Genomic DNA, 24587 nt, shown 5'->3' on the forward strand with positions numbered 1-24587 from the left:
CAAAGCGTTAACACACACACACACACACACGTCTCCAGGATTTTAGTCTCCAGATCATAAAAGTGACAGATCTATTTCATATTGTCTTTTATAGTCTCAATTTCTTGCATGGTGTATTCATAAATGTGTTTGAGTGTGTTGGCTGCACCATTTACATGCTTGCAACTCTCTGAGTGCTGAAGTCATGAAATAAATGGCATCCATGTAGCCGCGCTCATCAAAAGAGCGCTGAAGGGACTAATGGTTTGATTTGTAGACTGTTTTCATCAGTTTTTTGTTTTTTTTTAAATTATCATAAATGCACTTCTTTTATGGGATAATTACATCCACTACTTTTTTCTTATCAGTCTATTTTCTGTCTGTGGTGCACCTCCCTGATGAGTATCCAAAAATACTCCTTTTAAAAGCCATCTATACATGTTTGTTTCCATTGAAGTGTTTAGTGTTTTTTGCTGAATGATCACATCTTGATGTCTGTGTTGTGTCCTTGCACTCGAGTGCCCCCCCCTCCCTCTCATCTCCGCTAGTCTCAACCATCTGGCTTGAAGTCCTTCCTGTGTTCACGGTTGCACCGTAGACGGAAAGAAAATGAATTAATGATAGCAATTTTTAGTTACTGTTTGTGTATTTAGTTTGTGATCAAAACAGGGTCGGAGCGCAGCCGTGATATATATGTGTGTGTGTGTGTGTGTGGGGGTGTGTGTGTATGTGTGGTACGGAGCTGTTTGCTTCAGTCTGAAAGAAGCGCCGGGAGAGGTTTGTGGGTTTGGGAGGTAACTGGCTGAGATTGAGAAAATGCCACCGAGGCATGGTGACATGTGAAAGTCATGGAGGGAGGAGGAGATGGAGGGCAGTCACCTGCATTAACCCCTTCTCTTCCCACTGGGGACTAAATCAGATTTGGATCCATTTTCTGCAGAGCCTGTTTGTTTCACCACAGTAGTCAGCATAAACAAAAAGAGTCTGCTTTACCGTGCAAAGTCCTCCATATTTAACAGTAAACAGGGTGCAGTTGTTTCCGAAAAAAAAGTAATAATTTTGGATATTATTCTGCAACGAGTCCTCCTAGACTGGCCTTAAACAGCCTCCTCGTACTGGAGTTCTAATTCTCTCTCCTCTCCTTGTGTTTTTATTCCTGCAGTCATCGCCGACTCGTTGACGGTCACGGCTCCGGCCCAGACTCTGTCCAAGGTGGAGGGCGACACGCTGCAGCTGACCTGCGAGGTGTCCCGGACCACCGTGCAGCACACTCACCTGTCGGTGGGCTGGTACCTGCGCTCTCCTGAGGACGCATCCGCCTCGCCCCAGGAACTGGTCACCCTGTCCAGGGACTTCGTCCTGCGCTCCGGGGGGCCGTACAGGCAGAGGATGGCAGCGGGGGACCTGAGGCTGGATAAAACCAGCGCGACGGCCTACAGGCTGACCATCCACAAGCTGCAGCCGGTGGACCAGGGGCTGCTGTACTGCCAGGCTGCTGAATGGATTCAGGACGCTGACGGCAGCTGGTTCGCTATGACCCGCAAGCAGAGCGACAAGACCCAGCTCCGCATTCAGCCTACTGGTGAGTGAGGACGGGGGGGTTAGGGTTGGGAGGGGGGTGATGCGGGGTGAGTAAAAATGCAAGTTGAGGTGCACAAGAATGTGCTCCAGCTTTCTGGAATTGCTGATCAGTATCTCAGACTAGGCTCATTACTCACTAAAAAGGGCTCCACCAGACTTCCATGTTTTGTACTGGTGTCTATTTGATGGCCAACATTACAAACACAATCAAGAATGGTTTAATCAAACACACTGGGTGTTTAAGGATTCCATGTTTTGTTTTTCTTACCCAAGAAACTAGTGGCCCCCGAGATCAGAAGCCAAAAATGTTTCCTGTGCTCGTCTAGTTTGTGCATTAGCAGGAGAAGCCGTGCTGCTTTAGTGTGGCTGCCAACTCAAAGGAGGACGGTTGTCTAATCCAAGGGAGGAAGGGAGATTCCAACTGGGGAAAGAAGGAGACAAGGGGGTGTGGAAGTAGAAAAAAAAGGCTTCTTGACTGAAGTGTGTGAGAAACAAAGAGCGCATTGGGACGGTTGATAGAGCAGTCGGCCTCGTATGATAATGATCGAACAAGCTGTCAAAGGTGATGGAGCAGACACAAAGACCGCTTCACTGCTCCTCGCATGTACGTCTAACCCTTCCATCCGACCCCAGCCCGTCACACGCTGAGCCGCGTCCCCACATCTATGAAGAAACTCTTTGTACGCGTCCTAAAAATTTTACCACAGAAACGGTCAATGAGCTGCTTTGACATGAGATCATTTTTTCAGGCAGACAAAGCGGTGAGTGTGTCAGGTCAGTAAATGGTTTCAAAGTGGAGTTGATTCACCATTTCCCCATTACGAATCAGATCTGATCTGACCAAATACAGCTTGATAGCGCCCCGGATAGCGCTCTGTGGAAGAGGAGGATGTGAAGCGGCCTTGTCAGGCGAGCTGGTGCTACTTCAGAGACGAGACAATAGATGGAGAGAGCGCCCCTCCTCACAGTCTCCTCTTCTGTCATTTATAACGGATGGAGGTGTTGTTTCGTGACAAGTAGAATACAAGAGAGTTGTTCATGGCCCTTGGAAGGAAGTTCTATACTTCAGCATAAATGTGCATTAAATTTGATGTCTTATGTATGTGTTTAACTCACAGCGAGCACACCATTTGTATACCATCAGGATGACTCCTGCAGACAATGTTGCATCTGCTCAGGTTCACATTTGACAGAGATTTTTCAGAAAGGAGCAGCTCCATCCTCCATTAGGACGCTTATTATAAAAGATGGAGTGGATCTCAAGATAGACCCCATCATAAGCTAATCACAGCTCCAGAAACACACACACACACACACGCACACACACACACACATACACACAGAGAGGCGATGGACAGAATCCTAATGTAGCTTTCACTCTCGCTTTTTATCATTTCTCTCTTTCTGTCACTTTGTCACTCGTCCTCCTTGCTCTCACATCACCCCGGTTCTTTCCAGTTACTTCCCATTAATGTTTTTTTTTTTCTTCACCTCCTTTCAACCCCCTGCTACTCTCATATAACACTCTTTTATTTCTTAATTAACTCTAAACATGACCACATACCCGATTTGTGAGATTGTTTTTATTTACCCAGAATTCTGTTTCCTTACATCGCGTCTCTTCTGGAGCTTCATGCTGATTTGTGGAAATCCGTTTCTTCCGCTCCTTCACTATTAATCACATTCAAATGTATCACAGGAACCTAATGTTGATAAATCAGCATTTAGACTGCAACATGTTGCATGTCGAACGTCACGTACCAGACCGCTTACCTTTAACTTAGCAAAGTTCTGTGGAAATGAGTTTCAATATTTTTATTTTAAATGCCCTTCAATGGAGAAAAAACAGGTTTCTTTTGAATTATTTAATTTTTAAAATTTCTTATCCAGATTTCCTAAATTTTATTGGTAATTTTTCCTAGTCCTGACCGATCCTTCATCTCCATTTATTTTTCTTCTTCCAGTTTTTGCATAATTCTGCTAACTAACCAACCACTGGATACGAGTAAAAAACATAACCAGAGGTAAAGAGACACACGATCTAAAATGCAAAGATGTTGGTTTCATGGAGTAAACTCCACCATCACTCGTCCAAACACATGGAGCTCCAAACTGACTGCAAGCTTTGAACTTTTCCGTATGAGTGGGTTTCCCAGGAAGTCTGTTTAGAGTCTTTGTAATGACGGCTTGGGGCGACCACCTCTCGGCGAGGCACAGCGCTCGTCTTTGATACATACCACGCTCATCATCTGGAAATAAATACAACAAATAAAACAGTAAAAACAGCTGGATGCATACATGCAAACACAGCTGCACATGCACAGATTACATGTTTAATGTGGCTAGCGCTAGCAGTGTGTACCCTGTCTGTTGTGGCTCAGACTGTGCAGGAGGCGGAGGAGGACCGACTCCGATTCAGACTGCAGAAGAGAATTTTAATTAGATGTTTGTTTTGTTTTTTTTTTATTGCAGAGGTGAAACCTGGAGGGGGGGGGGTCCTTTTTTGAAAGATCAGCATTTGACTGAAATGATGCACTACGTGACCTCGAGCTATTTTTTTCTTTCCTTCACTTTTCTTTTGGGCTCTAATTGATACAATTTTATTGCTCCACTCTTCCTTATCTACCTCAAACACCATCTGTATCCACTCTCCTGTCTTCTCTCTTTTGTTTTAACATTCAGGCTCAGCATCCCATAATGTGGACATAACCAAAACATAGCAGCGTACGTACAGTATATACGTGAAGAAAAGGTTTAGAGATCATGTAATAAAATGTCTCTTTCTCCAAGAAGACTGAGCTCAGATGCAGATTTAAATAAAACCCAGTGGTATGAACTTTGACCTGTGACTTTAACCATTATTTTTCCCTTTTTTGCTCAGATCGGGACTTCAGCATCCAGGTGAGCACGGAGCGACGGTCCTTCACGGCCGGTGAGTCGCTGGAGCTTCGCTGCACCATCGAGGCCCAGAATGTGCCGGAGCGTTTTTTCTCGGTGTCGTGGGTCTTCAGCAGCTCACCGGTGGCCGTGGTGGGCCCTAGTGCTGTGCCTCTCCTGGGCCCCGATTACGTCGCTCGCGAGGCAGCCGGTCAGATGACCGTACGTAAGGAGAGCCCCAACGTCCACCTGCTCAAGCTGCAGCACCTCCATCCCGAGGACGCTGGGAAATACATCTGCCGCGTGACGGAGCGGGAGAAAACGCCCACCGGAGACTTCATCGATCGCAGCAAGAGGTCGCGCAACGTCCAGATCACCGTCCAGTCGCTCAGTGAGTAATAATCTGATCAGGAGGCTGCTGGCTCACTCGTCCTTGGTTGTCAATTACCGAACGATTGATGAGCTTTTCATAATAGCAGTTTTATCTTCATACAGGCAGTATTGGATATCATGCAGGGCTCCACTCCAGCTTCTTTCTACCTTTCCTCCTTTCCTCCATCTCCCTCCGTCTCTCTTCGAGACGTCCTATTAAAGATCGCTGCGCAGCATCTATTGTTTACTTTGAATAAGAGGAGAAAGGTTATTTCCACCCTTATTCCTGATGCGTTTTCTATTTGAGTGGATTGCAAAGGATCGGTAATGCAGCATTATGGTCCTGCCCTTTTTCTTGGCTTAGCTGGGGAGGGAGGGTAATACTATACGATACTATAGCGGGATAATGGAGAGCATAAGAGACCAGACTCAGGACGGCTGAGCTAACAGCCATGAAATTAAAGAACTGATAAAGAAAAGAAGCAGGGAAAGGCCCCTGACTCTCAGTGGCCCTCTAAGTGGTCCCTTAGGTTAAATGAATGGGTTCTGCTGGGGGGATGGACTCCCTTCAGGTGGGTTAAGCAGGGCTGTCCGGTAGGGTGGTGTCAGGTTTACAGATGAGCAATGTGTATTTCAGTCAAACTTTTAAAATTCTTGTCGAAATCCTCATCAGTCACTGATTTTTCTCTTCATCTTGGCGATCATTTGTTCATCACTACTCCCCTGTACCTCTATTTCCAAAAGGAGGAGTGTGTAGAGGCAGCAGCTTCCAGCATTATGAAGCATAAAACCCACAGAGCAATATCTCCTCTCCGCTGACGTTACCTTATCCTGACCGCGCTGCACCCCGCGCTAAATAAGCCCCAAACAAAGGTTTCCAGCCTGAAGCGGTCTCCAGGGAGCATCTCTGTAAGGGAGGTTTTGTTTTTCTAACAAAAGACCTTAATGCCCATAAATAATTTTTATAGGGTTTACACAGGATAATGGCCACGGATATTGGAGGAGAACGCACATGAAACACAGCGGTTATGGTCAGGTGGACACGTTCTTCATTAACAAACTGGCCTCATATGCCCGCTGTGTCTAACTTGCAAATAAACACAACGTTTCAGACGTGCTTCATCACTATAATTGGGGGATTTTGGTGGGAGTTGCTAATAGGGGTTAAAGTCGATCAGTCCGAGGCAAGCATAGGTGACAGCAAAGGAAAACTAAAGCTAAACACGTCTGACAAATCAAAGGTGATGGATGAGTTTAGCGTTCCAGTGACGAAAGGAGACAAAGATATACAGCAAAATGAATTCCTGTCAGGCAGACAGAAAGGACAAGTACACAGGTAGGAAGAAGAGGGCTGAGGTAATGGAGATAAAATGCATTCTGGATCTGAAATAATGAAGAAGGAGGAGCTGCTGGACAAAATGAAGAAGAGGCTCAATCAAAAGGGTGAAGGAAAGTTATCCAGGAAATAAATGCGTTTATGGGAAGGAGGGTGAGATCAGCTCCTGTTAGATTACTGTCAATTAGTGGATACATGAGACGTTCTTAGAATTAATCTGTATTATTTAATCTAATTGACTTTTTGTCACACATATTAAATATTCAACTTTTAGAATGCAAATTTTTCAGTGCAAATAAAATGCATATTGCATATTTAACATTACAGTGGGTCATCAAATTGCACTTAAGACATGATTGAGAAGAACTTCGGTGAGCAGCTGTTTCCTCCGTGTAAATGTTGTTTACATTTTTTTTCCAAACTTTGAGGCAAAAGTGATGATGGTAAAAATGTTTTTCTCCCGTTTTCTTTTTCATAATAATTTTAGAATTTAAAAAAAAAAAAGATTTATATAGTGACACAAAAGGGAGAGAAGAGACATGGTGGGAAGCAACTGCTCCAGATTAAGTTTGAACCCATATCATCAGTGTAAGAAGTGCACACTGCCACAAGAGAGTCACCAGGAAGCGCCTTAGTTATTTTTCCATGTCTTTTTCTACCTGTGATAAATAACCTGTACATACAGCAGAACAATGTTTGCACATTAATATTCACGTAATCACTGACAATATAGCTGTGATCTAATTGCACACAATTTAATATAGTTTGCACAACTGTCTAATAATCCTCTCTTCATGTCTCTCTGAAAGTGATAGACTTCATTAAACCCTTGGCTCTAGAAAAAAAAAAACTTTGAAGCCTTTACAATGGAATACAGTGAGGAAGAGGAAAGGGATGAAGGGTTTACCCTTTGTTCATTTGAGTGTGATGGAAGTGAGCAGCCAGTTTATTCCATATTCACAGAGAGCTTGTCCTCATTAGGAGGGCTGGCGAGCTGAGGGAGATGCGGCGAAGCCTGGCCTGAGGGAAGATCAGAAAAAAAGTGAGAAACCTTAAGCCACGACCCCAAGAGACGTGAGCCCCTGGCCCCCGCAGAGCTAAGAGAGCCTTTTGGGTCAACCACAGCTCCGTGATGTTTGATGCACGGTGAAGCAATGAGTGGAGTCAAAGTAGAAAAACAGGGCAGAAGAGCCAGTAAAGACTTTTCATCCTCCTCTGCTTCTCAAGTGCCGCTGAGTCCTGTGATCTCAGTCCTCTTTCGTGTTCCCAGGTGGACTTGGTCAAAAAGCCGCACAGGGTTCAGAAAGAATCTGAGACCACGTTCACAATATCACTGTGGCCTCCTGCACCGGTCGCACCTCAGATGTGCCCGAGGCCAGTTACCAAATCACTCTATTGCCCTCTTGCATTCTCACACTCGCATACCACTGCTTCTACTCCTGGGAGAACACTCAGCGATTTGTTTTATTGCCCCCCAGCCTCCTGAACTGCACTCTGAGTCAGACTCTTGTCTCCAGGATAAGGAGTTGAGATTGAGAGTAACTTTTTCTCCACTCCTTTTGTGTCTCATCTCTTCTCTGCCTCTCCCTCTATGTCCCTTTAGAGAGCAACATCACCGTGACACTGTCCACCAACTCCTCTGAGGTCCTAGAGGGTGATGTGATCCAGCTGACCTGCTCGGTCCACGCCGCCACCGGGCCCCTGTCCGTTGTGTGGCTGTGGACAGACAAGCAGGCGACCGGACCGGCACAGGAAGTGGCTTCCGTGGATCGGGATGGCACCGTTTGGCACAGTCCGAACTACAGAGAGCGTGCCAGCTATGGGGAGATTCGTGTAGAGAAGTTGCGGAGCAACTCGTTCACGCTGTCCGTGTACAACGCCTTACCTGGGGATGAGGGCCAGTACCGCTGCACGGTCACCGAGTGGCTTCAAACCGGCACCGGACTAGAACTGAACTGGGAGAAGATAGGAGAGAAGTCAGCCACCAAGACGGCTACTGTCAAGACTGTCGGTAAGATTCAGTCTAATAAGAAGGGCATTTGGCAGCTGCAGCTCCCCCTGCTGGATGGAGTGAAAAACAGAGAATGCAACTCTTTTAAAATCATCTGATGACAAAAATCCATTTTGACAGTTTTTGTTCACATGTGTTGATGCATTATTCAACTGTCCCCAAGAATGAACAATCTAGAACATGTGAAGGATAGATTAGCCTGCACACGGGGTGATTTTCCAAAAAAGCTGTTTAAAATTCAGGTTAAAGTTTCAAAGGCACATAATGGGTCAGATAAATTTATTGCAAAAAATACATAAATTAAGCTGTATTTTGTTTATTACTTTTGGTCAGATAAATGTAGATATAACTAGAGAGCACTCAGCGGACACCGTCACTAGGACCAGAACAAAATCCTGTAGCAGTCTTGAGTGAATCGAGATTCATCGACCGACGATCAATTGAACAAAGGACAGCATCGCCATGGTGATGTTGCTTTACTCATGCCTGCCTTGTGCCAAATGATAATACATCATGTTTTTTTTTTCTATTCCTGGGTGTTTATTTTCTATGAAATTTGCTAAATATCAAAAGCTAGTGTATCCCACTCTGTTAAAGAGGGAGAGAAAAGGTGGTTCGGAATCTGCATACATCTGCATCTGGATCTGCTTCTAAATAAATCAGTGGATTGTGATTAAATTCTGACAACTTGCTCAAGATGCAGGTGCAAAAAGGGAAAAGCCAGTGAGACATATGGTTTGTGATTTGCTAAAGTCTGGTGAGCGGGGCAGGCAGGCAGGACATGGAGACTACATAGTAGAATACACCATGGTTTATTCATGCACCGCTCAGGGGAAGGAGCTATTATGACACACACACTCTCACTCTCACACACACTTTCACACCACCCAGCAGCAATCACGTTCAGTGCTGCCATGACACCCATTATGGAGGGACACACACACACACACACTAAGACAACCGTATGGATTAGGCAGAATTATTAGAATGGAAATGCAGCAGTAGTGTTTCTCAGGAAAGTGTGGGTCTCCTCTGTCAGTGCTGAGTTAAGCTGAACATCCTCAGTGCAGGCAGAGGAAACCAGTGGAGCGGAGCAGTGAGGAGCTGGAAGACCAGGAGCGTTGTGCAAAACACACACACACACATGCAGCCTTTGGATTAGACCCATGTGTGGCACTGCAGAGAGAAAATGTCAGTCTTTAAGTGGCCATTTGTTCGGGCAACAACAGAAACATTAGTTTCGGGAACCAGGAACGTTTTATGCAAATCAGGAGGAAATTCTGAATCTGCTCGTCTGTCTTTGGTCTCTCTCCTCGCCATCCTCTGTTCCCCCCCTCGAGTGTGTTGATCAAAGGATTTTCTGAATGTGTGCTGTTGTGCAATCTTCAATTTATGTATTCCTCATCTCAGATTTATTTTTTATCCTCTGACTTTGCTTTTATTAAGTCAAAACTTGCCACACAGATGGAAAACTGGAAACCTTCTCTTGCACCACTGTCGTATCTCTCATCGGGTTATTACGTCTAAAACATTTTAAAGGAATACTCTGAGCCATGATTGGGCTTCATACCTCTATGGTGAACAAGGCAGTCAACATCCTGCGACACCCTTGAATTCAGCATTTTACCCTGACCTACACATTTGTGTACCTCTGGCTTCCTGAAAATGATGCTGTTTGTTTTGTGGGTATATCTCATCAGCTTTCAGAGATGTGCACCTAAAATGGTATACAGTGCGCCGTTGTTCCTCGCACAGGAACCACACGCGATTAACAAATTCTGCGATAGTTACAAACTATTTGTTAATATTCACGGTAATTTAAACATTTGTGAACCTTCCCCATACTGATATTAACCCACCTTCTATCTGTATTACCTTTTCCTTTTCCCACACTCTCATCGACTGTTTAAAGCACTTTTGTGTCTCTCGTAAGTCCAAGACTCACGGAACAGGACTCACTCCCGGATGCCGTCAGCCAATAGAATTGCGCGTACGGTATCACAGTATGACTACCTTCCAAAAATCCGCGATGAGTACAAAAGTTGAAATTTGACCTTGACCCTATTTTCTCAAGGTCATCATCTCATTTTTATCCCTATTGCTGCTCTAGTAATGTGCTTTTCGTTTCATCTTGTGAAGATATTTGGTGGACGGACAAACACACAAACATTGACAATTACAATACATCACAGATTCGCAGGATGTATCTAGTCTAGAGACTGAAGCAATATATATTTTCAATTCACCTCAGTCTACTTCATAGACTCCTCCTTTATAGAGCTCCTGGTCAGACCTGGAGGGGATGGTGCAATGATGCTGGGTGGAGAGAGTTCATTCCAGCTGATTGGTTTATGTGGCTCTAAGGGGAGTTCTGAGGTGGCAAGTGATTACAAGTGAGAATCCTAAATATCCCAACAGACATTTACACAAAGTCTCCCATTCAACCACATGCATCTTGTACAGTGAATGAAAACAAGTGATTCATGTTAATTCACACGAACAATAAGACAGAGTTGTATGGGTAAATAGATCAGCGTGAAATCCTCTTTTCTGTCACTGACAGCCAACGAGGAGAATGGATGGATGAAGGGAGGGAGGGGCTCAGATGATAAGAGATGGAGCGAGAGAGGAGAGTTATTGTCTGTTGGAGAATTATGGCCTTGGGCGGATGTCCCAGCTGTAGCCAAGTCTGGACAGAAAGTCATCGATTACACACCATGAAGGACACCGGGGGCAATGACTGTCGGAGGAAGACGGGAGTCTGAAGGACGGGGAGAAAGTGGCATGCCTGTTGAAAATAACATAATGGAGAAATCTGCAAAGTCTCAAGAAAATGAACTAACTGATCTTGCAAAAATCAGACTTCATCGGCACCCCTCCATTCCACCTCCCTCTTTCTTTGTGTCTTTCTAATATTGGAACTCAATCATTCAAATTCATTTAAATGCTCTGAAATAGGCACAGAAGGGCCATTTTATTTAAGGGACTTTTTAATCTCTTTCCATCTCTCTCTGACTCCCAGCTCCACATTCTCTCCAATGTAGACGTATCTTGGCAATAATATGTGGAGTTGGGTGAACGTTTTCAGCCTAATGAGGATAGTTTAGATTTGGCAAGGAGTTGAGCCTGGATCGAACATCCCTGCTTAGTGGAAATCTGTCCCCTGGGTTTGCTTCGTTGCATCATCAACCCAACATTTTCAGTCAAGCACACAAGCCCGTGCTTACACACAGGCACAAGGTGGTGCATCCATACAAATGCACATCCATCAGCTAAACTGCAGTCTCTTGGCTGAGGAAGAGTGTTGCAGAAATGAACTTTTTTTAAAAGCAAGGTCATTTGCATTGAAACAATTATAAATTTAATTTAAAGTTGCCTGACATATACCCCAACAATGACGACCTGTCCTTTTCCCATGAGGTGGGTGACAGTACAAGAGCCAATCGTTTTGTGGGGGGGGAGATTTTAATCAAGATCAGGATGGAGTGCTGGATAAGAATGAATGCATGGGCGTCCTTAATACCAGGGATAGAGCTGCTATTCATGGAAGATAATGACGTGATTGACGCCGGGTTCTTAATCAATCCAAGAAAGAGAATTTACCTTCCATTCTCTTATTCAAGGCTTTGCGTTATTTAATATCTCAGGGTTTACTGAGTGATAACATGTCAAGTGATATTAACCCTGCTTCTTTGTCAGACCATGTGTCTATCAAACGGCATGAATGTAATTGCAGGCAAACATAGACGAGGTAGGCGGAGGATGACTACTGTTTTGCTGCAGGATGAAGCATTTGCTAAAGACCTCTCAGCAGACCTGTCATTTTCTAAAGACCAAAAGAAAAGTAACACACAAAAAAAGGTTGTTTGATAGGAATCCAAAGCTGTTATTAGAGGTAAAATTACTACACAAATACTGTGAGGGGGAAAAAAGAGAAATTATTGAAAAGAAAATTAAATTGGTAATAGATGGAATACAATAGAGCTTTTCCTTTTAGCCCAAAAGTCAGTGCACCTAAAGTGTGTGTGATATTGCATGGAGTCTGTAGTTTTGTGTTCATTAGTCAGGTTAAAGGTCATCCGACAATCTGATGTCCTCTCCTTTTGTCTCCCCTGCCTAGAATCCTCCTTCATGGTGTCTGCTTCGTCACGGACGCCATCCATTAACTTTGGCGACTCTTTTGACCTCCTTTGCCTGGTCAAGCCCCGCCACAACCCTCGCGTTCCCACCTCCGTCACCTGGCGCTTCATGCCGGCCGGCGTCGACGCCGACGGCGCGGAGGAGGGCGAATTCAAGGAACTGGTGACTTTCACCCGTGAGGGCACGCTGCAGTGGGGGGAGCAGCTTCTGGGGCTGGGAACTCGCACCACCGTGGACCGATCACACTCCAACACCAACTTCAGGCTGTCGGTGACCCGGGCGGGGCGTCGCGAGGCTGGTAAATACCAATGCACCGCCATCCTGTGGAGGAAGAACTACGACAGCAGCTGGAGCAGAGTCGCCAACCGCACCTCCAACCTGCTCGGCATCAGCGTCCTGCAACCAGGTGAGGTTTTCACGGCTCTGTGCCTCAGGCCTCACTGGAATGGACACACACCAGTACACAAATGGGGATAGACACACACTGACGCACACAAAGTGAATACAGCAAAGAAGACTCCCTGCTCTAATTGCTTTTAGTCACTGCATTAGCCTTTAATTGGAGTGTGTGTGCGCGTGTGTGTGTGTGTGTGTGTGTGTGCAGGGCAGAGTGGGGTCTCGTAATAGAGCACGTAGAATGTATTTCTAAATATCCCACAGAAAAACAAAATGAAAAAAGTTGAAGGTAGGGAAGCAAAAGAGGGAGACAAAAGACGAGAAAGAACGTTAAAGACGGTCGAGTGATCCGTCCTTGAACCTTTTCCCTCAGCGGAGGCATTAAACCGTCTACCCGCCTCTCATTGGCCGTCTGGGCAGACACAGCCCAATTAGTAGCTGAGCAGAAACGGCAAGCAGTGATGCACAAAAACACAGACACACACCCAATTTAGCTCCACACACGCACCCCCCCCCCCCTACATTACGACTTTATGCAGGTGACGGTGCCAAAGGTAAATATTCATCCCATCTAATAGAAAAAAAATAGTCCACCAAAACATTCTGACACAACATCAGCGGTCCAGAGTTGGCTGAAAGAAAATTACCAGGATAAGAAAAAGGTTTCTATTTCTTCAATTTATTTCTATTATTTTTATAGTCTAATGTATGGATAAATATGTGTGAGTCTGTGTTGCTGCTTTGCTTGTGGGTCTTTTCAGTCTTCAGGTGAGGATAAGTTGCTCCTTTTGCTTTAGAAGCAGACTTTACAGATCAATAACACTATCAAAGTTTGCCAGTTTAGATATATATATATACACACATATGCATATATATATATGGCATCCCTCCTAGCCAATGGGATGCCAGGAAGATACGTAATAGGTAATAGCCAATGGCAGAGCAGCTATGAGAATGTTGCATTCAGGAACCTGTGGGAGATTCGAGTATCAGCGGATACTGTGTTTTACATTACGTAAATCGAAATTTCTTTCGTAAGTAGCGATATTTTCCTGCTGAGAAATTTCGTAAGTAGAACATTTCGTAAGTAGAGGTATCACTGTGTGTGTGTGTGTGTGTGTGTGTGTGTGTGTGTGTGTGTGTGTGTATATATATATATATATATATATATATATATAATATAATTAGTGTCTTACTCACTGATATTGATTCAGATACCTGTACCGATGCCAACCATGAACACACTCTCTTAGGCACGCACACACACACACACACACACACACACACAAAAGCACCGCAGCTCAGTAGCGCAGCTTCTCTTGCTTGACTGAATGTGTTCTGACCTTAACAATTCAGGCAGAACGCAGCATCCCCGGGCCCTTCAGCGCCGATTTGGAAATCCACTCATCTTCCTGAATGCTCATTTACCTCCTCCCTGATGTTCAGTTTACAATTGTTTATCCTTAACTAGAAAAGTCTCAACCACACAGACTGACATTTTAGCAGAAGAACTAATACCGGACGCTCCTCCCACTCCATTTACTGGCAGCATCAGTTACCGTGGTGATGCCATCAGCCGAAAAAAGGCCAATCAGTGGCTGAAACAATGTAATCATTCTGTGTGAGGGGCACTCTGACCGGGGGGGAGGCCATTCCTTTATCTAATTGGAAGCTGAAGTCTGGCTCAGGAGCTTCTCATGCTGCGTTCGTCTCCCCCACATCCTGTCCTGTTTTTTACGAGAGGGTTTTAAAAGTTGACTCCAACCTTCATTAGACTGATGATTCATTTGTCAGAAAAGTAGAGCATCTGTTCCTACCTCACACCTCTCCTCCCTGCCTGCTTCCCCCCCCCCCTCTCTGATTTCCTAAATGTTAACCACTGCTGGCTAAAGGTGAGGCCAGCATTTTCACATCCTCTCAGAGATCGACGGATTGGGGGGAAGGGGCTGGGGGGGGCGTTTGTGGGTAATGAGGTGTGAGCAAACACAGCATCTGACCAGGTTCATAATTGAGGGAGTTTCAATCATGCTTTCCATAGGTAGCTGCTCAATATGTATGAGCTCCCTCCCCAGCACAGACCAATACGTTCAGAAGTTCTTGCATGAATGCAGCCGCCGAGGGTTTCCTCATGCCTACGTATAGCCTCAGCCCTGATCACCAGTGACACAACAGCAGAATGGTTTCTCTCAGCCTGGTGATGGTTCATTTCACCATCATCTCCTATTCAGAAGGAGGACGCACGTGTCTGTCCTAACATAAGGCGCTTTTAGCAAATGCAGAATGGCGTTCCTTATTAGAACTTCAAAAAGCAGGAAGTGAAAAGTAGCATCAGAAATTATTCCCTTCAGCCAACCGCCACGCATCTTAGATCAGTTGAATGGTTTTGATGTAAATAAAACTGAACCGTACCCTCACGGAAGCAGCCGGTTGGATGATTTCTATCAGCGAACCAGTAAGCGCCCAAGTAGCCCAGTTCCAGGCTCACTTCCTGTTCCAGAAACGCATTAGCAGCTCGATTCCTGCGCGAGTCCCACGAGTCGTAACGGAGGAGTTCACAACCGCGTCTGCACCCACGTGTAATGTTTTTATGCCCCATGTCGGGGCAACTTTGTGCAACAGCAGGGCTATAATGATCCACCACAGGCTCCATGCACACACACGAGTACACAAACCATTACGCCCATGCACACACAAGCACGCCATGCGCAGACACACACTCGCAGAGCAAAAATATACATTTTAATGGTGTATCACAATTCAATATCAGTCCTCGCTGCAGACAAACACACCCCAAAAAAACATAAACAGGTGAACAACGCCACATACTGTCATATTAGAGTTCACCTGATTAACTTTTCTCTTTGTCTCTGTCTAAAATGCAATAATGGGAAACACATGTTCAGCATGGCGGATCACCAGGGAAGCCTCCGTCTCTACCACACAATCTAATATCTAGTCATAACTCAAGCTACACACACACACACACACACACACACACACCATTCATCCTTCCAACACACGTACAGAGAAAACACACAAAACTAATTATAGTGAATCTTCCCTAATGGAACCAGAGTTTAGATTAATGATGGTTTGGGGATAATATGTTTTCTCATCATTTCGGTGTGTGTGTGTGTGTGTGTGTGTGTTGTGTGTGTGCGTCTGACATGAGAAGTGGGATATTAAGACCATCTGGTTATTGGCTGAGCTGGGATGATGATGATGATGATGATGATGGGGGGGAGATTTTCCCACTTAGTTTCTCCTCATCTCTTCTCGCACACCTACGCCTTCCTGGCTACCTTTTTTTTTTTTTTTGCTCACATGATCAAACATCACGATGAAGGAATGGATCCTCTTTTTTTTTTTTTTTTTGCTTGTTCTTCTCTTGTTTTGCTCTCTTGTGGTTTCGCTTTGAGTTAGAGGATATATGCCTCCTACTTTATCATGCCTGCCTCATCTCTTCTCCCTTATTCTCTTCTTCCTGAGGGTGTATTCCCATTTAATATGGGCTGGCACTAGCAGATGCTGCTGCTCGCGCTCTCCTTTCATGCCAGTGAAGTGCTTGCCACCCAGCCTTTATTGATAGCGGTGGCACCGCTGTGGTGATTGGAAACTCCTGCTTTATCAGGACATGGATAGGAGCTGCCTGTCTTCATTAGGGCCCTGCTTATCACACTCATGTCCTCCTTCCTCCAGCTCTTCCACAATTTGTTCTCGCTCTTCCCATAAGTCTCTTTTAATGTCTGCTCCCCCCCCCCCTTCCCTCCCTCTCCACGCACGCCCCCAGTTTTCTTTCTAACTCTTGTGATTTCTCAATATTTTATAATTCCCTGCTTCCCTCTTCCTCCTCGTAATTCTCTCTATTATGTTTACATTTCTCTTCAAATAGCTCCTTCACCATTGTTGGTATTTCATAAATAATAAAAAAAAAAAAAAAAAGCAACAACGTGGCAGCCAATCTGTCTGTCACACACACTGTGTGTGCCTCTCCTACAGCTCATACAGCGTATTGATAAATAATATTCAGAGCTGCTGTGGGTTCTCTTGCAGACGCGTGTGAACACATCGGGTCACAGTCGATGATGGATGGAGAGGCTTTGAGAGGTGCAGCGGAACAGAAAATAATTTCATAAAAGACTTTTTGATTAATCATGCTTGTTTGAGACATTCAAGGTCAGGCTTCCTCCCTGCATCATCATCCTCCTCCTCAAGAGCACATCCTTATTCTCTCCTAAGAAAAAAGAAAGGTGGTGGTGGTGGGGGGGGGCATTTTTCTGTCAAACCCAATCCAATCTAAGTCTCAATTTCTTGTTCGGGCCAAAATCTGCAGACACAATGAGATTTTCTGTGTTGTGTCCTTCAATCTCTCTTAAGTACCTGTGCGCGCGTGTGTGTGTGTGTGCGTGTGCAAATGCGTGTGTGTACATGTGTGTGTGTGTGTGATGTAATTGAAGTCGTAACTCAGAGCTAGCTACAGTGCCGCTGCTCCCCATGTAAATCAGAGGCTAATAGTAGAAGAGCAGAGAGGAGAGGATCAGCAGTTCTGCCTCCTGAATGCAGACGCAGGAGCCTCCAGCGTGTAATATCTGAACGGCCACTGTGGCTTAATGAGCATAATGTGTTTTATGCTTATTGGAAGATCATTTTGAACACACACACACACACACACACATGGTTTGGTCTGGTATGTCTTAATGTTCTCCACTCTGTGCCAGTTTCTTTTGGGCCGTGCATCTCCCAGAGTTCCCGTCTCTTGATTTCCTGTCTCGCCTCGCTGGCCGGCTTGCATCATCACCGTCATGAAGGCAGGAAGAAGGGAAATGCATGTTCGTGTGCAGCGAAGGAGAAACGGAATATGTATAGAGGGACGTTACTCTGTTTGGATGTGTTCAGGGCTGCCGCTGTGAGCGCAGCTCCCCGTAATTAGCCCAGTCTTAATGATATTATAGGGAGAGTTGGAAAAAAGGGGATGAATGAGGAGTTGTAATATCCCTCTGACACAATGGGATCATAGATGCATGGCAGTCATTAGCATAGAAATTAGGCTCCCCAGTTTGGCAGGGGGGAGCCACTTTTCACTCAGGGGAACCCCATCCCTCATTGCCTCCGACTCGCGGCGCGCTCTGATCTGTGTGCCCCTCCTGTGATGGAGGTCCAGACGGACATGTGTGTGTGTGTGTGTGTGTGTGTTTGTGCAATCAGAGATAAAAAAGCCAAAGTAAGTTGTTCTGCAGGGGATCGGGGCCCTCGCTGTGGACATGCTCGGGGATGTGGTCGCTGCTGCGCTAATGCTAATGCGAAGGCGGGAGCAGGCAGCCATTAAGACTAAGCCCTCTGCTGCGGCGCTGGAGAAGCCGCTTTCTGAAATTCCCCCAGGAGCGTGTTTCACACTTTTTCTGTCTTTTTACACTCCTCTCATCTGCACCAGGTTCTCTTCCTCCTTCTGCAAACTCATTCTCACTCCTCCGCTCTTTTTTTTTTTTTTTTTTTTTGGTAGGTGTTAGCGAATATCAGATATAGTCCTAAAATATCCTATTTTACTCTCATCTTGTATTCTTTAAAAAAAACACACACAAAAAAACAACAGCCTGCTCTCTGACTCTAGTTTTCTACTTATATTCATTCCACTCATCTCTTTCTGTCTCTGAGTCTCTGGCCCACTCTGGTGTGACATCTGGACACTCAGTGGTCTTTCGGTACATATTCCACTAGACATTAAAAGAACCAAAAGAAATGTCAGAGAACCCGCCAGCAGCCACCTCATGTTCCCATTTCACTCAGGCGTCATTAATATTCATGAGCTCCCAGGTGAGGCTGCTAAATATTCAGCTTCGTGTTAGGGTGATTAAGAAGAGCGTGATCAGGAGAGACAAAATACGGGCAACGACGACGGAGGTGAAGAGGTGACCACCGATCAAAACACAGACGGCGACGGAAGGGAAATGAGAGGGTTCAGTCAAACATTTTGACCCCCCCCCCCCAGTATTTAGAGTCTGTCTTGTTTTAAAAAGCTTCACCTGGAGAAGTTAAGAGGGGAAAATGAATTGGATTTCCTCCAGATCCTAAAGAATAAAGGACCCCTCTCTTTGATGAACAATCTCAGCCTGTATTCCTCACCTCTGAACACTCATCCCAGCGCTCCCCCAGCCCCTTTGAAGTCGTCCTAAAATTTTTCCAAAAAGTCTTTGTGTGTGTCGACTTGTCTCTGTGTCGTCCTCAGCCGGTTTTTGAATGGAGACTTCTGGGGTTTGGGCTCCACTTTCCCGTGTTTGTCTCCTTATCGCAACTGGGCTGCTGTTTACTGCCTTTGTGCACTTACCTCCACTGATAAATAAGGGGTGGGGTGGGGGATACCGCTTTGTCTCAACTCTGGTGTTCCTGTATAGCTATTAAACGAGGCAAATTCAGCACACTCGGGTGGGGAGACGTGAATTCAATGAGCCAATTAGCCGCTGCGGTGTGTGTATGTGTGTGTGTGTATGTGTGTGTGTGTACTGTAATGATGTTACATGCCCAGCGCACTGCTGAAACACAAGTATGCCAAGTTGTTTAAGAGACACTCGGTCTGGATGCAGCTCATATCATTCTGCCTCATAAAATATATATTTTTTCCCACACACACACTTTGCAGAGAAAGAATTAGGCTTTTAATTAAAGGTAATTTAATCGTGCCACCAAAAGCATCTGGTCTTGTTTAATTGAGTCTGCTCTTTGTTTTTACTGCAAGATAAGACAAGTGAGGTCTTTAAATTAATCTCTCCAACACCATATTGTTATTGGAGGCTTTGTGGGGTGGGGTGGGTGGGGGGCAGGCTGGTGGAGGCTAACATTAATTCTTAAACGCACAGTATGTCATTACTGCCTCTGGGGGCTTTTTCAAATCGATACCAAAACAAAAGATGTAAGCAGCATGGAATCATGGGAGTTGTTGTTTTCGTTGCTGAACAAGCGCTCGAGCTGACAATCGATCTGACGCGATGCAGAATTGAGAGGATGTTTCAACATTTTCATTCTCAGGTTATTCTCACCGTCCAACGGCTGCAGTCGCCCTTAACCTTTTAGGGACGCCACGAGAAACGCACCAATGCCTCGAATAAACAGATTTATTCCAGTTTTGAATGTAGTTAAAAATAATTTGGAGAAAATACAAACACATCTAAGCAAAATATGGAATACAGTCGGTAAGAACAAGGGATTCCAGTTATGGATTTGTCTTACTTTGTGGATGCACCCTTGGGGCTCATTAAAGAAACGCAGCGATAAAGAACATGTGATCACGCTACAGATGCACTCCTCACTCCTGAAGAAATGCACACACACACACACACAGACACACACACACACAGAGTACCATACTGTGCACACGTTGCATCTTATGGACGTCGTATAGAATGTTTTAGCTTCTCCTGCTGCCTGTGTCAGCAGACGTGATGAGATGACCACGCCGAGGGGTGGGGGGGGGGGGGTTGGGGTCGGGGGGGGAGATGCCTCATTCTCAGAGGGAACGGACACACGTCTGAGGCTGTGACAAGCTGCTGATCCCTCAGACATTTCACAGCAGGACGATCCTAGAAAAAGAGACTTTTAGAGGGATTTCTGTTCAGGAAAACTCAGCATTCCTTCCCATTTTTCTGTCCAAAATCTCTCCAGTTTTGTCCATTTTCTCTCTCCTCGTGTACTCGTCATGGCTAATGATGCTACCAAATAAGGCTCAGATAATTACGATCCTTTATCTATGAAAAGGAATTTCCGTTAACTCTGATATACAGTAACATGCCCGGCTCGCTGTCTTTTTTCCCCCCTCCTGGCTGCTGATTCCATCTTCAAATGGAAACGGTTGAGAATTGCTTTGTCCTGTGCCAATCCAATCCTGCATGGTTCCACTTCAGGAGGTTCAGAGGTAATTCTCCTACATGAAAAAGAAAAAAAAATGATTGCCAGGATTTTACTGGGCTCTGCTGTAATTCCAGATGGGGGAGATTGTCAGACTTCCTTGTAAGTCTCTTGTGGGTACTGAGGCAATGATGGAGACTAATTTCAGATGCTTGTTCAAAACACAGTTGGGTGTTCTGGCGCTGCCTAGCAGCCAGCCATCTTTTTGACATCAAACATGTGCGCACAGTAGGTACAGTACAAATATGCAGATTCATAAATGGTGAATATTTGAGCTCCACGCAGCAATCTGTGGATAATGGTGAGATTTTCTGGGAGGATGACTGTGACCCCATGAAGGCAAACAGCCAGTTGGTTGCAAAAAAAGGCTTTTCTTGGCTTTTTTGGATTCTTTTTCTATGGACAAGTAAAACTTTCAGAAACATGCATCCAGCATCTATTTTCTGTAACAGATATAATCCTGTGCAGGGATGCAGGAGGCTGAAGCCAGTTCATCACAGGGTCAACACACACAAGCAAGCCGGTCGTTCATTCACATACACACCAAGTCACCTACATTGCATGTAAACAGGAGATGAGACTCTCAATGGGAACAGTTATCCACCTGGATTCAGGTCCAGAACCTTCTCAAGGCAGCGGCGCTAGTAAGTTGCTACTAATCCAGGTCCGCTACTGGGATCTATTTAGGTAATCTGTTTCCCTAAATTGGGCTCAGCCAAGAAACAACTTTTGGCTTATTGTCAGCGTTTGAACATTAGAAAACATAACCAATTAAATTCCCTTAGATAGAGATGTTGGGGTTTTTTTGCTAGATCTGCCAGGTTTGGGGGTTTTTTTTGTTTTTTTTAAAAAGAGGCCTTAAACTGCAATTAATAAATAAACATACGGGGAATTAAATTTCCCAAGCTGTGTGGCATTGTTGAGTCCAGATTATGATTGTTTCAGGCAAATCTTAACTATCCAATATTAATTTCAATTATTTCTAGATGTCCTAGCGGAGCTGCGGCGGAACAGTCCAAATTGTGTCATATAATGTTTGAGTGTTAGACTACAGCTGGTCCCGGCGTGAAAGAAAGACGCTCACACTCCTTCAAGCGTGTGACAGCAGGGCCCCGGTAGCAGTCACACCTGATGTACCTGCAGCTAATCCTGTCCCACAACCCAAGTTTCTGTAACCAATCCTGTCAGAGCACTCGGCTCCTTCTGACATCTCAGTCACACCTCTAGATCATCTCCACCCCCTCCTATCTGCTTGTCTTCCTACCCCCCTTTTTGCTTGACTTTATAAATGCATTTCTTCTCCTCCTCTGTTTGCTTTTCTTACTGGCAGACTGACAGACCCCCTGCCCCGCTTTTGTCTCGTCTCTTACCTAATTATATCCATATACCCGCGCTTTTCGATCCGCCCCCATCTTCTTCATCCCTTGTCTCTTCAACTGTTCTGCATGGTACCGTATTTTTTTTAACGTGGTACCAACAGGCCCTGCATTCCCTCCCAGCTTTGATTTGTCTGACATTTCCTCACTCTTTTTCTCTTTATCGCCTCCCTTAAACACCCATCCACCTTTTCCACCAGAAATAAAACCATCTGCAGTTTATCTGTCACAAAAACACAAATGACATTGTGTACCTGTCGCCCGTGCTCACATTTTCTGACGCCCAAAGGAATGACTGTCGTCCCTCTCCTTCCTTTCCTTCTTTCCTCCTTCCCTCCTACCTCCTAATTCTTTCCAGAGAGCAAGCTGCGAGTACACAAGACCAACCAGTCTCAGGTTTACCTGGAGGACAGCCGAGTGAGGATCAACTGCTCCATTTCCTCCCAGACCAGCCAGTACTCCCAGCATGCCGTGCTGTGGTACGTAAGGCGCGCGACCGGGTCAGAGTCCGACGAGCTCCTGCTGAGGATCGAACGCTCGGGGGCCTTTGAATACGGCGCGTATGCGGACGAGGAGCGGCTGCGACGCCGGGTGCAGGCGGAGAGGCTGTCGCCCCGTCTCTTTGTGCTGACGCTGAACAAGGCAGAGAACAGCGATTCGGGGACGTACTACTGCCTGGTGGAGGAGTGGCTGCGTGACCCGGAAGGAGCCTGGTATCAACTCGCCCAAGACTCCTCAGGGTTCACACAAGTTCTGGTCAGACAGCCAGGTGAGAAAGTCCAAATTCTTGTTGTCTTTAACATTTATCTACAGTATTTTCCGCACTATAAGACGCACTGGATTATAAGGCGCACTCTCGGTTTTTAGAGAAAATTAAAGGCTTTTGGGTGCGCCTTATAGTGCAGAAATAACTGTATTCCCTCAGGATCGACTGAAGGCACCAGGGGCGTCTCAATCCCACGACCTCACACCTACAACCAGCAGAGCCCAGAGGTCATAAACACATGCATCATGCAGGAAACTCTCAATCTAATCCCTGGTGCATCGTCAAAGGTCGTCATTGGGTCATAATATGTATATTGCCACCCATGCACTGACATTTCATTTCTCTGATTCTAAGGAGTACATTTTCTGTTTTGCAGCCAGCTTTTTATCACTGCAGTGTGGGCAGTATGTGCAAATGAACAATGTTAATTAAACTCGCTACGCCCAGAGCTCTCAGCTCATTTGCTGACAGAAGTCCTCCAGGTGATGTGTTTTGCAGGCACTAGGATTGCTGTCAGAATTTCATTTTCTTATGCCCACCTCTGCGGACACAAAGAGCACAAGAGTCAGGTGGAAGTGAGAGACACGCCTTCCTCTAGACCTCTGGTTCAACCTGTGCAGCGTTTCATTGAACATCAGTCTGAAATCTCTTGTCTGCATCTCTCACACATAGTTTTCAGAAAGAACTTACTTGAAATGTACTTTATAGGTATATACAGAGAGATTGTGAACCGACCATGTCTGAAAATGGTGGCTGAAAAAAAATTATCTGAGACCAAAATGAAAAGTAGATAAACCCTGATCCCACTGCTTGCGTATTATGTGTTTGAAAAATTTCTAAAACATAATGATTTTAGCTGCATTTGAGATTGTTTAGCAGCTGGGCGCCATCCAGTCCTGTCAAGTAAGCACCAGCTTTTTTCGTCTAGACATGTACCACTAATTTCAGAAAATATTTGCGTATTTGACAGTTTGTGACAAGAACATTTTCCTACAGTAAAAAATACTTTTAATGTAAATTCCAACACATCTCTGCATCTTCCGTCAAGCCCCACGCCCCCAAATTCAGATAAATAACAGCCATCCATCCTTGAGATAACCTTTCTGTATGAATCTAGTCAGACACCAGCTGAAGGTCACTTTTTCCAGACTACTATGAGCGCAGTGTTCTTCTGCCAGCTGTCCTCTTTATAATGCAGAGTAAAATCCCTGATGTGGCGTCTGTCCAGCCTGAATGGTGATGCTTGAAAACGCCGCTCATGAATCAAAAGGGCGAGGAAAACGTTTGCACATCCTATGCAGACGGTGAAGCCGACACGGCTCCAAAATCATTGAACGTATATGAAAATGCAAATATGTGTGAATATGTGCATGTTATGCTGTGCTTTGCGTAGCGCGGCATTGATTTCACCTTTGACTGGGGGGAAAAAAACAGACAGGTTATGTGTGGAGACTCACCCGAGGTCTGCATGATGTTTTCATGTTTAATCAGAAAAATAATGTATGTTATTTACAACAATAGAGCTATTTACCTTTAATTAATCATAAACATTTATATATAATGACTAGAATATGCTGACTAAATACCCTGGATATTGAATAAAGAATGAAAACATGCATTCATGCAGGAAGTCGTCCAGAAATCTGTTCGTCTGGAAGAACGAGGGGAGGTGTGTGCCAATGCTGGCCGCTTTTTTTTTTTCTCTTCTCTCTCCTGCTGTCCTTCCTTGCTCTCATTTTGTGTTAACTACAAAAACCATTCTGAAATGTGTGTGAGAGGAGCCCAAACAAGTCATATCTTTATTGCGTTTTTGGGTTTTTTTTAAACTGGAGTGGAAGTGGGTCGTCATGCCGGCCC

General features: G+C 45.1%; 1 protein-coding gene across 1 annotated transcript in view; it reads left to right on the forward strand.

Moving 5' to 3' along the window:
• The window catches only part of igsf3 (immunoglobulin superfamily, member 3), a 70049-nt gene that overhangs the window by 40184 nt on the left and 5278 nt on the right, over window positions 1-24587 (forward strand). The window contains exons 3-7 of the mRNA XM_068328740.1: window positions 1142-1561; window positions 4442-4828; window positions 7749-8156; window positions 12277-12702; window positions 22323-22733. Of these exons, the coding sequence (XP_068184841.1) occupies window positions 1142-1561; window positions 4442-4828; window positions 7749-8156; window positions 12277-12702; window positions 22323-22733 (2052 nt within the window). The remainder of the gene's footprint in view (window positions 1-1141; window positions 1562-4441; window positions 4829-7748; window positions 8157-12276; window positions 12703-22322; window positions 22734-24587) is intronic.

Source organism: Antennarius striatus, chromosome 12 (genome assembly GCF_040054535.1).
Source record: "Antennarius striatus isolate MH-2024 chromosome 12, ASM4005453v1, whole genome shotgun sequence".
NCBI lineage: Eukaryota > Metazoa > Chordata > Actinopteri > Lophiiformes > Antennariidae > Antennarius > Antennarius striatus.